Raw genomic sequence first — 16,314 nt, forward strand, 5'->3', positions numbered from 1 at the left:
GACACACTGACAAAGGAGATTAATCAGAACTGGCTTTGACAAGCACTGTGGCAACTGGACAATTAAAACAGACATGGCGGGGGGGAAAGAAGAACGAACTGGGGATGAGGGTGGAGAAAACAGTACAACAATGAATGAATGAAAACCCAAAATCTCTGTAAATGTTCATTAAAACTAATAAAATTTGATTTAAAAAAAAAGAATGGGGAAAAAAAAGAGAACTAAGATATGTCTTGAAGAGGGTGCAGCGAGGGTGTTCTCAGGAGGCATGAATAATGAGACTTTGCCTCACTCACTTTGGTCAGGTTGCTAGGAGAGGCTATTCTTGGAGAAGAACATGATAGTATGAAAAGTGGAGGGTTGGTGGAGGAGAGGAAAACCCTTAACTAGGTGGATTGACATGGTGACTGCTGCAATGGATTTCTTGTGTGTCAGGAAATGTGAGGACGGCACAGGATAGAATATGGTTCAGATCTTTTTTTTACAGGGTCACAATGACGGCACCTAACAACAACAAAAGTGGCCTATACCTGTTTTATTTCAGGAAACTATTATCCTCTCTCCTTCAACATCCCTATGATTATAATTGTTGTTGTTGTTGTGGTGGTGGTGTACTGTCAAGTCGGAGCTGATTCATACCTGACCCTCCAGCAGGTTTTCAGAGGCAGTAAATTGCACAGGAGAGTGCCCATACTTCTCCCACAGAGCAGCTCGTGGCTTTGAACTGGGTGCCTTTGGGATTACAGTTTAGCTTCTTGCCACTAGGCCATTAGAGCTCCCATGTGTATAATAAGGATAATGAAAATAATATGTACCAATACAGGTGCTTATTATACATACTATATACTCAGCAACTCAGTTTGTGTTGTGATATAAACTTCAGAGTCACTATTTCAAACGCACCACCTGTTCAAGAAAAAAAGTTAAAAAATGGGTAATCTCCTCCCTTAAAGAGTTATAGCCTCTGAAAAATCAATTGAGAATCACTTTGAGTTGGAATCAACTCAATAGCACAGATTTGGTTGTTTAAGACTGGGATTCTTAAGAAGAGGGTAAATGTTAGCAAAACAAAAATGTTCTGTAAGTTGAGAATTGGGAGCAATGATAAAGATAGGTTGGATAGATGTGAGATTATAAGGGACTTTGTGAAATTACACAGGGAAGTCAATAAGTCATTGCAAACACACAACCTTTTTTTTCTCTTTAATACCCATAATTGGTTATCATTACAGCTGGAGTGGTGTTCTCGGATTTTTAAATTAAAGACAGAAATTACTTTTTATTTTCCCTGCTTTGCTAACAGAGTGTTTTCACCAATTTCCTAACTATAAACTATCTAAAGCTAGTTGGGAATGTGAATGAAGCATACTGTGTAACACAATCTATACAAACTTTGTAAGAAAACCAATACAAGTTAAAAATTTACTTTTTCATTCTCTTTTAAAAACGAGGTCCTTTAAAAAATATAAACTTAGGGGATATTTGATAAAAAAAAGCTGTTTAAGGCTTAAAACATTGATCTTCCAGAAGCCTATCCACAATTGTGCTGACAGTTCATTTTACCTCAGTATTTATGATAAGGTTTTATGTCCATATCTGGGTGAAATTAATGACTTTGAAGACCATTATAAAATATAAGTTAATAAGCCACCACAAATGGAATACTTCTTTGGGTTCCAATTCTATGCATGATAAATTATTACTAGATTTGACCTTTAGCACATTTTTAAGACATAAATGCAAATATAAAATCTAGTCTTTGTAGACATTGTACTAATCTGTTATGGTCACCGTTTTTAACCTAAAAGCTTTTAAATTCATAAGTGATGTGTGAATTGCAATAAGAGACTTGATATTTCCTTTACTGGTGCACATAAATTCTTTCCAAATATTGTGTTCCTGAAGAAAAGCTCTGCATATGGTGTTGACAGAATTGCTAAAAATTTCTGTGAAAAGTAAATATGTCATGCATGTTTATTTCAGGTAAATATCATTTTGTACTTCATCTGAAATGAGTTAATCTTTTCAACTTGGGAAATTGGGCAGAACAAATGCATTCTCTTCTTTGAACCAAATCAAAGTTATTCATATCAAATATCTTCCATAATGGAGATGTATTGGGAACTTTAACAACTGCAAATAGAAGCAATAAAACAAAAATAAATCCTTTTCAGTTTCTGTACTACACTACAAAATTAGTTACTTATTTTTTTCATGTACCGCCATCATTGCTCCGTTGATCTAATATATGCCCAATAAAGAAATCATCAGAAACTATTTCAAACCCCAGCACTTTTGTAATGCACAGAAAACCCCTGGAAGTTTTCTCTTAAAAACTACTTAAATACAGACTAAATAACCAATGATTTTCTTTTTTCTTAAAGACCATTTTTTAAAAAAAGACCATTTTTAAATGTCTTATTTCTTATTTTTTATAGACAGTAATATAATATCTTAATTGAAACATTGGTATTCTTTTCATTTCCAGTTCTATAGCTGTTTGCATTACTTTTTATTTTGAAAATGTCATTAACATATTCTTTATACTAGTTTATTTACAAAAATTGAATATATTGTTTTTGAGAACAGATTCTTCCAATTTTCCTCACCTCACCACCCATCAAATTGTGCAGCTCCATTAATAATCGTCCCCTCCCCCTGCACATCCTCATCCCTCTGCTTCCACCCTCCCCCACCCTGCTTCGATCTTTTTACTCACTCTACAATAATGGTTTTTATACAATATTTGTACTTGTGGGAGTTCACTCAGAATAATGCTCTCCAGTCCCCTCCAATTTACGTAATAATTTACAAAATCATTGTTTCTGCGTCCTGCTTAGTATTCCATTGTGTAAATGTGACATAATTTCTCATTCCATTCATTTGTGCTTAGACATTTGGGCTGTTTCCATGTTCTTGCAATGGTGAATAACGCTGCAATAAACATTGGTGTACAAATCTCCATTTCTGCTTTAGTTCTCATTTTCTCAGGGTATATTCCAAGTAGTGGATTAGCTAGGTCATAAGGATTTTCTATGTTCAGCTTTTTGAGGAAGCGCCAAACTGCTTTCCCAAATGGTTGCACCATTTTACAATCCCACCAACAATGTGTAAGAGTTCCTTTCTCACCACATCCTGTCTTATTTCTAATTTGCCGTATGAATATTTCCGAAATGACCAGCCTAATATAATTCAGGGATAATTCCAACAGTAGAAGAATTGCCAAAGTAGCTCTACCCACTTCTGTGAAGTTGATTCTGTCATAGCAAACCACTATCAGGTTTCTGACACCATAGATCATTACTGGATCAGAGTGCCCATTTTTCTCTCACCAAGCGGCTGGTAGATTCAGTCTTGTGACTTTACAGTTAGAAGTGCAACACCTAATGCACTCCTCTTAAACACTGACATTGGCTTGGTGGTTTTCTTATTTTAAAAAATCTAAAGGACGAAAAGCATCATCTGAAAAAGTGATTGCAGAACTTTAGAAAAGGAAATGCTTGATTCCTCTTTATAAATGAATATTGTAATGCATATCCCTTGTACGCACTCAGAGGAATCAACACTATAAAGAAGTGGAGAGTTGCCGATGCATAATATGAGCCATTTACTAGATACAGATTGGAAAATTAAGCTCCTATTAATAAAATACAAATAATGTAGCTGCAACAGCTGGAAGTATGTAACAGCACCATATCTCTCTGTAAATGGCTCAAATTCTCTTATTTCTCTTGCTCTTCTACAGGCCGACCAGTGATGATTGTGGTGGAATATATGGAGAATGGATCCCTAGACTCCTTTCTGCGGGTGAGGTGTTCTTTTCTGATGCTACTTAAATAAGCTATTGTGAGATCTAGATTTAACGCATTTTTCATAAAGTAATTTTTGCATAATTTTATTCACCTTTTTTATGAAGAATAGCAGCATTTTCTCTAGGCTGCATTGCTGATACAGTGATACATTAAAATGTTATTAAGAGGAGGAGGAGCGTACCCTTAACAATGTAATGATTTCTTCTATAAATTTACTTACAATATTATCTGTATAGGTTGCAAATTATATTATCCTGAAGATAATAAATGAAACTCAGTCACTTTACAAAGTTTTAATTTTGTTCTAACCGTGTTAGCTATTTAGTAAGATATTATATGCATTTTTCTGCACTCTTATTCACCAAAAGTGACTCAAGTTCCATTCCCGTGAACACCATGCTTTGTTCCTAGTAAATTCATTTTGCTGGCTATTAATAACACAAAAGGAGAAAGAATGAAAACGCTTTCTGCAGATGCTTGTTTTAGAGCAAATATTTTATAAGAATTTTTGTTATAAAGTTATTTATTCTTACAAGTATGAACTATAAAAAGTATCATCTGTTTTATGTGTGGTACAGACTATCAGAACTGAGAAGAAGACAGGAAATTATATTTCAAAATGTGTTTGTAATATCTTTAACATTTAAACAGCATTCATATGCTGCAAAAATATTTATTGATAGTGTAGAAAACTGAAATATGAACTCATTAGAGTCAATATTTTTAATCCCAAGCAGAGGTCAGATATTTGAATATCACTATGTTCTTTAATATCTGTCTATCTAAAAAGACACAACTCTTCCCCTTGCCTCCAAAAATGGCTAAATTTTTGTCATTTGGAATGTGTTCTATTATTTTTATTATTCATTTTCATTTCAATAAATAGTTGCATTCTTTCTTTACTTCAGATTTTACTCCATATTATTTCAACATATACTGTGTACATCTCACTTTTATATTTTAATCTCATTTTCATTTCTTTTTCGTGATTCTGTGCCCTCTCCTTCCAACCCTTCTCAATATTAGCAGTGATGATATATTTCCACCGTGACAGGACTTGATGTTTAGGTTCTATGCTAGAAGCTGAATTCAGCAGATTCACCCAGTTATTACAGAACAAAACAATACACACAATGTATCCCCTCAACCAAATATGCTCTCTAAGGCAAAATGAAATTCCTAGGTATTGGAGGACATGAACTGTTCTTTTGTAGCTATTCTCAGATTGTGTTATTATATAGCTTATATTCATTTCTCCTGTAAATGTACTAAATTAGAATAATTTGTCAGGACCACCTGGGGTATTTGAAATGCATGTGTACTTATGACCTTCCATTATATTTATTCATAAAAATCATTTTTATCAGATACATATCCAAATGGTTCATTATCTAATGATGCTTAGAATAGGTTTTCTCTGTACCAGCTATATCCTGGAGCATACTATGAAACCAAATTGTATAGCAACTACTCAATGTAAATTGCTGCTGAAAATTAGACCAAATAACTGCCACAAGCGAATTGAGGGGGTGGGGAGGAAACAACAAAAACCTGTTAGCTTCAGTTATACTTTTTATTTTGCTGAATAGTTGTTGTTAGATGCCATTGAGTTCCACCTCTTAGTGATGATATATATGAGAGAACATAACACTACCTAATTCTATACCGTCTTTGATCCCATTGTTATAAATCACTGAGTTAATTCATTTCATTGAGAATCTTCCTCTTTTTTGACAATGCTTTACTTTACCAAACTTAATATCCTTCTCCAGAGAATGAGTGAGAGCTCCAGATAGCATGTCCAACATATGTTAGATTAAGTCTTGCCATCATCCTCTCTGAGAAACATTCTGGCAATACTTCTTCTGAGACATATTTGTTTATTCCTTTGGCAGTCCCTGCGGTCTTCAGATTCTTTTACCAACACCACAACCCAAAGGCAGAGATCCTTCTTTCATGTTTGTTTTCCAGTTTACCAATGACATAAGCAATTACTTATACCTTCTCAGGTATACCTAATTCCTAAAGTTACATCCTTTGAAACATGTGTTTCCAGTATACTAGGCTATTCTATCTCTTGCCCTCTATGTGTTTTGATTGTAAAGTCAAATAAAATGAAATCTTTGCAAATTTTGGTATTTTCTTCACTTATTAGGTGTTGGTTATTGGTATACTTGTGAATATTTTTCTTTTTCTATTTTATGTGAAGAAGCAATCCATAGTGAAAAACGTCCATAGTGAGTTGCTTCATCATCTTCAGTAAATTCTTCCTCTTTCTTTTTTAAAAATTTTATTTTTTTTAATTAGTGTGTGTGTGTGTGTGTGTGTGTGTGTGTGTGTACTATCCAATCAGATCTGACTGGTACAGGAGGAGATTGCTCCTCCTTCCCCAGCAGAGCATCTGGTGGATTTGAACGACATACCTCTGGGATTACAGTGCAGCTTCTTGCCATTAGGCCACAAGAGCTCCCTAAATTCTTCCTCTTTTTTATCAGCAAGCAAGGCTGTGTCATCTACATGAACAACTTGTTAATGAGTCTTTTTCCTGTCCAGATGATGCATTCTTCTTTATATACTCCAACTTCTGGGAGGTTTTGTTGATATATATATTGAATAAGAATGTGAAAGTATACCACCCCGCCTTACACCTTTCCAGATTTTCAACCATGTCATATCACCTTGTTCCATCTGTATAATTGTCTCTTTTTCTATGAGGTTTCTGAAGGACCATAGTTAAGTATCCTGGATCCGTTATTCACTACATTACCTGTAATTTACTCTTATCCATAGAGATTATATTATCAGTCAATAAAACACAAATCTCTTCCGATTAATTCCTGGTTTTGGCCAAGATCCATCTAACAGCAGCAATAATACATTTCTCATTCCAAATCTTCTTCTGAATCCAGCTTGATTTTCTGTCAGTTCCTTGTCCTTGTCCTTCTGAGCCATTTTTTAACAATCTTCAGCATAATTTTACTTACATGAGATACTGATATCATGTAATAATGTCCACATTCTAGTTGATCTCCTTTATTTGGGATGAGCACAGGCAGTTAGCTGACCACGTGGCTGCCTCCCAAGTTCATTTTCATAGATGAGTAGGTGCTTCCTACATCATATCATACTATTGAGTCATCTAAATTGGGATTTTTGTCAATTTTTGGAAAATTGGTTTTGTTCAATGCCTTCAGTGAAGTATGGCTGCCTTCCTTCAGTATCATCAATTCTTCACCCTGCACCACCTCCTGAAATGGTTGAACATCAACCAGTTTTTTTCTATTATACATAGATTTCTTCCGTCTTCTTTTAGTGTTCCCTGTGTCATTCAATATTTTGCCAAAGTAACTTTCAATATTGCAAACTAAGGCTTCATTTTTTTTAACTTTTAAAAGACTTGTTGTTATATGCCTGAAAGTTTACGGGGGGTTGGGGAAAGACTGGTTTTTCATTCAACAATTCATATGAGTTTTGTTTTGTGACTTTGCAATCTCTACAATGTAACAGCATACTTTCCACTCCATCCCTGAGTTTTTCCATTACTATTCTACCTTTTTCTTTCCTTTCTGTTTTCTAAGATATATCCCTAGAAAAATGTTACCCTGTTGACCTCATGTAGGTTTTTTGTTCTAAAGAATATGTCTCCTGTGTTATTGTTTCTCTTCTGCCATTGTTGTTGTATGCTGTCAAGTTGGAACCAACTCATAGCTGACCCTCCAGCAGGTTTTCAAAGCAGCTAATTGCACAGGAGGAGATGGCCCATCCTCACACAGAGCAACTGGTGAATTTGAACCTTGTGCCTTTGGGATCGCAGTGCAGCTTCTTCCCACTAAGACACCAGAGCTCTCATATAGCCACTATTTTCTTTCTTTGCAGGAAAATAGAGTTACTTGTGGGAAGTTAGTAGGTTCCATTTTAGGCTCTAAATGTAACTAAGGGCCATAAACTTGGGAATTCTACTTCTCTTATTCAGATTAATAAGTCATCTATTTATTACATCATTTTGAGTCTTCTCCCACTCCATTTTAGACCTGCTAAACTAATCTAATCCCATTCTGTGGAGTCAGTAGTGGTAGCCAGGCACAATCTAATTTTTTTTAATTAATTTTAATGAAAGTTTACAAAGACTTAGGGTTTCCATTCATTCACTGTTGTACCATGTAATTTTTATGGTCTTAAGGCTCTAGAGGTTGTGACTCAAGTGGTTTACTTTTCATTATTCTTCTTTTCTTTCTGCTTGAGAAGTGTCAATCGAGTATATTACAATTGAGGGTTCCCCCCCCCCATTTCATTATAACACTTTGTCTCCTCAAACTGCTCTTTGAAAACTGCTCGGTTCTCTTATTTCATCATTTCTGCATTTTACTTTAGTTCCACTATAATCAAGAGCAAGTTTTAGAGTCTCCTCCGGGATACAATTTTATCTGTTTTTTTCTTCCCAGCCTTTGTAATGATCTTTTTCTTTCTTCATGTATGATGTCCTTGATATCATCCCACAACTTGCCTAGTCTTTGTGTTTATTTTTAAATGCATCAAAAGTTGTTTTGTGATGGTTTTTAAATTCAGATGTTATGTACTTGGGTTACATAGATTGTAATTGGCTCTTATGGACTTATTTTCCTTTTCTTCCGCTTAAATTGGAACATGCATGTGAGCAATTGACGGCCTGTTCTATAGTTAGACCTTAGCCTTGATCTGACTAACACTCCTGAGCTTCTCCATCGTCAACTTGCCCAGAGATAATCAGCCTGATTCCTGTGTATTCCAGCTGATGAGGTGCACATGTATATTCACCATTTATAATGTTGAAAAAGGTATATGCTATTATTTCTGTCCCTTTTTTCATCCTATTGATGCTTTTTCTTTCTAACTTCTGCATTCCAATCTCTAGTAATTATCAATGTCTCTTCATTATGCATTTGATCAATTTTAGACTGTAGAAAGTGATCAGAATCTTCAATTTTTTAAAATTTTTTTCATTATTAATTTCAATGAAAATTTACAGAGACTTTGGATTTCCATTCATTCATTGTTACGCTTTTCTCCCCTCCCAACCCTCCCCCTTAGTACACTAACTTCTTGGAAAAGTAAAAGAAATTCTTTCATTGTTTTAAAAATCTTCAATTTCTTCATCACTGGCATTCTTAGTAGTTGTGTATAAATTTGAATAATACTTATAGTAACTGATTTTTCTCATAGGCTTGTAAACACTTTCATATAACTAGCAGCAATTATACTTTCAATATATTGAAATGTTCTCTTTGCCTGTGAATGTAATATAATTCCTTTCCTGGGATTTGAAATTCCTGGAATATGAAATTCTAGGCATCATAGACAATTTTATTATTCAATTCAAAATAGACAAGACCAGTCCATTTAAGCTTTCTTCTACTTAGAAGATTGATCACTGTGCATTTTGTTCTACTTTTTATAACATTCAATTTTGCTAGACTTGTACATCTTACATTCCATATTTCAATTATTAATATTTTAGCTATTTCTTCTCCTTTTGTATTGTTTCACATCAGAAATAGAGATCTTAAAAATCTTAAAATATTTTTACTTCAAAACAACTATGAGGTATCATCTCACCCCAGTAATATTAGAAAAATTTAACAGAACAGCAAACATCAAATGCCAGCGAGGTTGTGGAGAAACCAGAGCTCTTGTTCATTGTTAGTGGGAAGTGTAAAATGGTGCAACCACTATGGAAGACTGTATGGCGCTTTCTCAGAAAGTTGCAAATAGAAATATCATTTGACCCAGCAATTCCACTACTGGTAATATACCCTAAAGAAACCATAACTGTCACCCAAGCAGATATACGCACACCCACATTTATTGCAGCTTTGTTCACAATAGAAAAGAGCTGGACTTACAACCAGAAGAAGATAAAATAGATGAATGGGATCTTCTAAGAATCAAATCCCTATGCACATCCAAAAACTTCTCCAACAGGGTGAAAAAGAAAGCCACAGACTGGGAAAAAGTATTTGCTAATGATATATCATATAAGGGACTTATATCCAAAATTTATAAAATACTTGAGCACCACAACAAGATAAACGTAAATAATCCAATAGAAAAAAGGGCACAGGATATGAACAGACACTTAATCAAAGAAAACATTCAGGTAGCTAGCAAGCATGTGAAGAAATGCTCAAAATCCCTAGCTCTAAGAGAGGTGCAAATCAAGACAACTATGAGATATCATCTCACCCAGTCAGAATTGCAAAATTTAACAGAACAGCAAGCAACAAATGCTGGCGAGGTTGTGGATAAACTGCAAACTTTATTCACTGTTGGTGGGAATGTAAAATGGTGGGTAGGAAGAAAAGTGCAACAATGGATAACTAGAAACCCTAAGTCTCTGTTAACTTTCATTAAAATTAATAAATTTTTTTTAAATTTCAATATAAAAAAAGATTTTTACTTCATCCATGTCATTAAGGTATACTGTACTTTAAGGAGGCATCTCTTTTTTTCCAGCCATATTTTAAGTACCTTTAAATGCTAGGCATTCATCTTTGGACACTATATAAGACAATGTTCCACTGCTATTCATAAAATTAACTATTTTAGAAGTAGATATTCAGATCCTTCTGTCTAGTTTCACTTGGTGGAAACTCAGCTGAAACCAATCCACTATGAGCGATCTTATTGGTACATAAAACACCACTGATAAAGCTTTCAGTATCATAGTAACATGGAATCCGCCACAGTATGATGAACTTAGAGATAAGCAGTAATGCTTAGTCATGAATCAGTTAAAATATTTTTTAAATAAAATACTTATTTAGATAATTATCTAAATCTGAAAAGTAGTAAGTATCAGTTAAAGTTACAACTGTTATAGGATCCTTTACATATATTGTCTCAATTAATCCAGGCTCTAAAAATTAATACTTGTGCATCATTGGGCAAATTATCAATCTTATTGTTTTGATTAACTCATCAGTAACATGAGGATATTAGTGATATCTACCTTATTCAATTGTTATGGGGATTAATGGAATTATCAATGTACAATTTAGAGAATAGTACCTAACACCTTGTAGGTATAAAGAAAGTGTACGCGAAATAAATAAAAACCATTAATTCTGTTAATAAGTTACCACCACTCTCATTTTACAAGTAAATAAACTGAGGGTCAGCAAAGTTAAAAGACATTAAGCAAGTTATAAAGCTAATAAATAATAAAGCAAAGATTCACATGCAAGCCTGTAGAATTCAAGAAGCCATGCTTCCACCACCTTTGAGTCCTAACTTTTTATTACTTACTGCTTCTCTTTGTAAGTCCTTTGCCATACCCCAATGTGATCTTATATCACCTCTGCATATAGAGTTTCTAATAAAATAAAATCATATAAATGGAAAAATTATAGAGCCAATACTACCCTTCTTATCTTCCTTTAATATTCTTATCCTTCTTCATAATCATATGCCTTCTATCCCAGAAGCTCAAACGGCTTTATAAACTTTATGTCAATAGCAGGCATTCAATTCTCCATAGGAGGCAGAAATAAAATATATAAATGTATATATATTCCATAAACCCTTGAAAGCAAAGTCATTTTTCAAACTGCTGCTTTAGAATTCGATAATCATAGCTTCTGTGAGCACAGAAAAGAGGAAGTGGCTAAGTGCACTACATAGTAGGGGAGCCATCCACGGCTCATTAAGAGCATTCTGTTCTTACTGGAGGCAGAGAAGATTTCCCACAGCCTCCCACACTATTGGAAAATCACTTCTGTTTTCTATTTCATTATAAAGGGGTGGTAGCACAATGAAGTACAAGATTACAATCAAGTGCCAGTGCTGGTGTCTGACTGTGATATTGCACTGGATTCGTAAATCTCATGCTATTTGGGATCCTTATGGATATTCTTCCAGGATATAATAGGAGGGATAAGAGAAGGTAATGATAAGTATGTATGTGTGAATATGTGTGGAGGAAGAATGTTGTATGTGTGACTGTGTGTGCTTTTATATGTTTTTTTCTATAATATTCTTTCATTTTTTTTATTAATTTCAATGAACATTTACAGATTTTGGATTTCCATTCATTCATTGTTGCACTTTTTTCCCCTCCCACCCCCAGTTCACTCTTCTCCTTGAAAAGCAAAAGAAAAAACTCCTTCATTGGTATACAATCCCCCCGCAACCCCCCACCACCACCCCGAGTATACTCCACTCTGCAACCCTCATTCAGAACTCTTATGATACTCATAATGCCCTAAAATATATTACTTTTAAACTGTTCTCTCCCTCATCTGCTTCAATGCAGTATACATAATTTATCCAGTTTTTTTTCAGTCTTACCCCCACCTTGATGTCAGCCTCATTCTACAACAGTGGCACCATACAGTGTTTGTCCTATTGTGACTGAGATATTTCCTCAGCATAATGTCCTCCAGGGTCACCCACTTTGAGTAATATTGCATGAGTTCCTTGTTTTTCAATGCTGCATAGTATTCCATTGTGTGAATATACCAATGCAATGTGTGGATATACCACAGCTTCTCTATCCATTCATTTGTTGATGGGTGTATGTATATATATTCACACACACATACGTGTGTGTGTGTGTGTGTGTGTGTGTGTGTGTGTGTGTGTTTGTAAATAAAAAAGGCAAAGGCATTCTGACTCGGCAAGAACAATTCTAGCTACTCAGAAGATATAAATAAGACCACTAACAAAACCAGACTCTCCTAACTATCACAAGTAAACACAGTAGTATGAAATAAGCAGGTTGCAAAAAGGCCCTTAGTTGTTACTGATTGGTCCTAAATCTTTGGACCTTTATTTCAATAACAATATTAACTAGCAATACAAATAAAACTGGTTGGGAAATACTTTAAATCTTTAAATATAATGAAACAACCACATAAAATGTTTATATGCTTTCCTCTTATAATCCATTGAATAGGAATTGTGTAACATATTATAGATTCCGTTGTTGCTGTTGTTGTTGTTGTTGTTATGTGCTGTCGAGTCATTTGCGACTCATAGCGACCCTATGTACAACAGCCCTAAACCCTGCTCTATCCTGTGCCAATCTCATTGCCTCCGACACACCCATCCCGATTACCCCAGTCACTGAATCAATCCACCTCATAGAGGGTCTTCCCCTCCTGCACTGTCCCTCTACTCTACCCAGCATGATGTCCCTCTCTAAAGACCTGTCTCTCCTTACAACATGTCCAAAGTATGTCAGAGGAAGCCCCAGAATCCTTGCCTCCAAGGAGTAGCCTGGTTTAACCTTCTCTAGGATGAATCTGTTTGTTTTCTTGGCAGTCCATGGAACACTCAATACTCTTCTCCAGCACCACAGCTCAAAGGCATCAATTCTCCTTCTATCCTCCCTAGTCATTCTCCAACTCTCTGATGCATAACAAGTGATTGCAAAGACCAGGGCCTTTATCAGTCGCATCTTAGTCTCCAGAGGGACACCGTTGCTTTTGAGTATTTTAGAGAGGTCCCTAATCGCAGACTTTCCCATCGCAATACTTTTTTTTTTTATTTCCTGGCTGCTGGTACCAAGAGTGTTGACCGTGGAGCCGAGCAAACTGAAGCTGTGAACAATCTCTTCGCCATCCATCCTGATGCTACCAATTGGTTCGGTGGTGAGAATCTTTGTCTTCTTGACATTGAGCCTCAGTCCATACTGAAGGCTGCAGTCCTTGACCCTCTGCAGTAAATGAATAAGGTCCTCCTCAGTTTCAGCGAGCAAAGTTGTGTCATCTGCATAATGCAGTTTGTTGATAGATCTTCCACCAATCCTAACACCACGCTTCTCCTCATAGAGCCCAGCCTCTCAGATAATCTGCTCTGCATACAGTTTGAAAAGGATAGATTCCCTTATGTAAGAAAATATTTTCACTAGTTTCAGTCAAAATAGTATATTGCAGCCTTTACTTCTACTACAAATCATCTGATATGAGAGGATAGGTGGGGGGGTGTATGTGTGGGTGTTTGTGTGTGTGTATTTGTGAGGATGAGAGGGTGAAACCAACCTCTCCTTGGAGGCTAGAATTTTGAAGCTGTGTCTCACATACTTGGGGCACGTGGCCTGGAAGGACTGGTCCTTGAAGAAGGACATCAAGCTTAGAGAGGTGGAAGGAAAGCACGGTATAAAAAGATCCAGATGAAATGGATTGCTATGGTAACTTGGGTGATCGGATCAGGTGTGTTGGAGTCAATGAGACTGGCTCAAAATAGGGCAGTATCCAGAGCTCTTGTACATATAAGGTAGCTATGAGCTACAAGGGACTCGACAGCACATAGCAAGAACAACAATATGCATGTATTTACAAATCACAATTGTATGATTAAGAAAAATAGCATGTCATTTGTAAACCAGAATTTTGGAAAAATAACTAACACAATAAAAAGTAGAGAAGATTTGATTGAATACAGAAACCAAATCTCAAAACTTGCTCAGGAAAGGGTAAGTGGAAGCAGAGAGGGACATCAAGTCAACTAAGACAGAAATTGTTAAAGGTTTGTCAAGAAGTATAAACAGATAAAAAAGTGCTCATACAATTTTTGTTATTTGTTGTCAATACAGCACAGCTTTATAACAGAACAAACATTTCCAAGAACTGCACCATCTTTATAATCGTTGATCTGTTGGGGTTTAATGTTGGGGCTGTTGTACCAGTTCTGAAAATATCCATGATTTTCACTAGTTATCCTCCATGCACATTGACATGCACATACATACTTATTTTTACTATTTTACCAAACAGAAGACCCTTTTCTAGCAATTCGTTTTTCCTGAAGGCATGTCCAAAGTGAATAGAGGTCCCAAAGCCTTCACTTATAGGAACACGCTGATTGCATTTCAAAGACTATTTTGTTTGTTCTTTGGCAATTCATTGTATGTTCAATATATTCTTTACCAGCCCCACAGTTCAAATGTATTGAAATCTTAGATATCAAAGGAGTAAAAAACTAAAATCTCTTATGGTCCCTCATTTTTCTTTTATTATCAAACCTAAAGTAGCAGAATTTGGGTCTTAACCATTAACCTATTCTTTTCTTATTAGGACAAGGAAGAGAGTTCAATTTGGAAATAGGATCAATATACAAAATCCTTATATATAAAAGCATATAACAAACAATAGGCAATTTCAAATTTAATATATCCAAGCATGTTGTTGTTAATTTGTATTGAGTTGGGAGCAACTCATAACTGACCCTTCAGTGGGTTTTCAGAAGCAGTAAAATGCTCTGGAAGGAATTGTCCATCTTTTATCTCACATTCAAGTTTGTTTCTGTCATTGTTGGTGCCATTGCATCAACTACAACTCAAAGCCTATGAAAAGCTAGTCTGAACACTTTCCTATCCTATGCTATCCTCCCAATCTCTGGAAAATCTCAAACTCATTGCCACTGTCACCATGTCAACCCACTTGGTTGAGGGTCTTCCTATTGTTTTCATCACCCTTCCATCATTGAAGCATGACATACTTCTCCAAGAAATAACCTCTCCCAGCAACATGTCAAAAGTACATGAGACAAAGTTTTATCATCTTTGACTCCAAAAGCATTCTGGCTGCACATTCTCCAAAACAATCTTTTTGTTCTTTTGGCAATCCATAAGATTTTCAGAACTCCTCTCCAACAATAGTTCAAAGGCAAGAATTTTTATTCTGTCATCTTTAGTCATTGCCCAATTCTCAGATGCAAAGCAATCAACTGAAAAGACCATGGCCTGAATTAGGTGTACTTTAGTCCTCAAACTAACATCAAGACTCCTCAATAATTCAGAGAGGTACCTGACTATAAACTTTCTCAGTGCACTATATCTCCTGATCTCCTGATTGCTGTTACTAAGTATATTGATTATGGATCCAAGTAAGACAGTCCCAATCTTTTCTCCATCCATCATAATGTTACCTATAGGTCCAGTGGCAAGAATTTTTGTTTTCTTGATGTTGAAATGCAATTCCTTCAGAAGGCTGCAGAGTTTATCCTTCTGCAGAAATGGCTTCAAGTCCTCCTCACTTTCAGCAAGCTAAATTGTGTCATCTGCATAATAAAGGTTATTGATAAGTCTTCTTCCAATCCTAATGCCAAATTTTTCTTCATAGAGTCTTACTTCTCAAGTAATTTCCTCAGCATAATAGGGATGGAGGAAGCATACAACCCTGAACAAAGCTTTCCTAATATTAAGCCATGCAATGTTCATTTACTCTATGCACATAACACCCTTTTATAGGTTTCACACTAGCACAATTAAGTGTTCTGGAATTCCCATTCTTCACTAGGTTAGCCATCATTTCTTATGATCCACACAGTCGAATTATTTGCATAGTCAATGAAGCATAAATAGACATTGTTCTGGTATTCTTTGCTTTCAGCCAGTCACAGCCTCTTCTAAATCCAGCTATTCTGGCCATTCTTAAATGATCCTCAGCAGAACTTTGCTTGCATATGATATTAACTATATTTTTCTGTTATACTATTTAATATTAATACTAATGATATAATAATG

At 35.5% G+C, this 16,314-nt stretch overlaps 1 protein-coding gene across 1 annotated transcript in view; it reads left to right on the plus strand.

Moving 5' to 3' along the window:
- The window catches only part of LOC102862055 (ephrin type-A receptor 6-like), a 1,552,036-nt gene that overhangs the window by 1,292,443 nt on the left and 243,279 nt on the right, over window positions 1-16,314 (plus strand). The window contains 1 exon segment of the mRNA XM_006894142.1: window positions 3,746-3,807. Coding sequence (XP_006894204.1) covers window positions 3,746-3,807 — 62 coding nt within the window.

The sequence above is a fragment of the Elephantulus edwardii genome, unplaced genomic scaffold (assembly GCF_000299155.1).
Source record: "Elephantulus edwardii isolate Elephantulus edwardi_28Jun2011 unplaced genomic scaffold, EleEdw1.0 scaffold00136, whole genome shotgun sequence".
NCBI classification, from domain to species: Eukaryota; Metazoa; Chordata; class Mammalia; order Macroscelidea; family Macroscelididae; genus Elephantulus; species Elephantulus edwardii.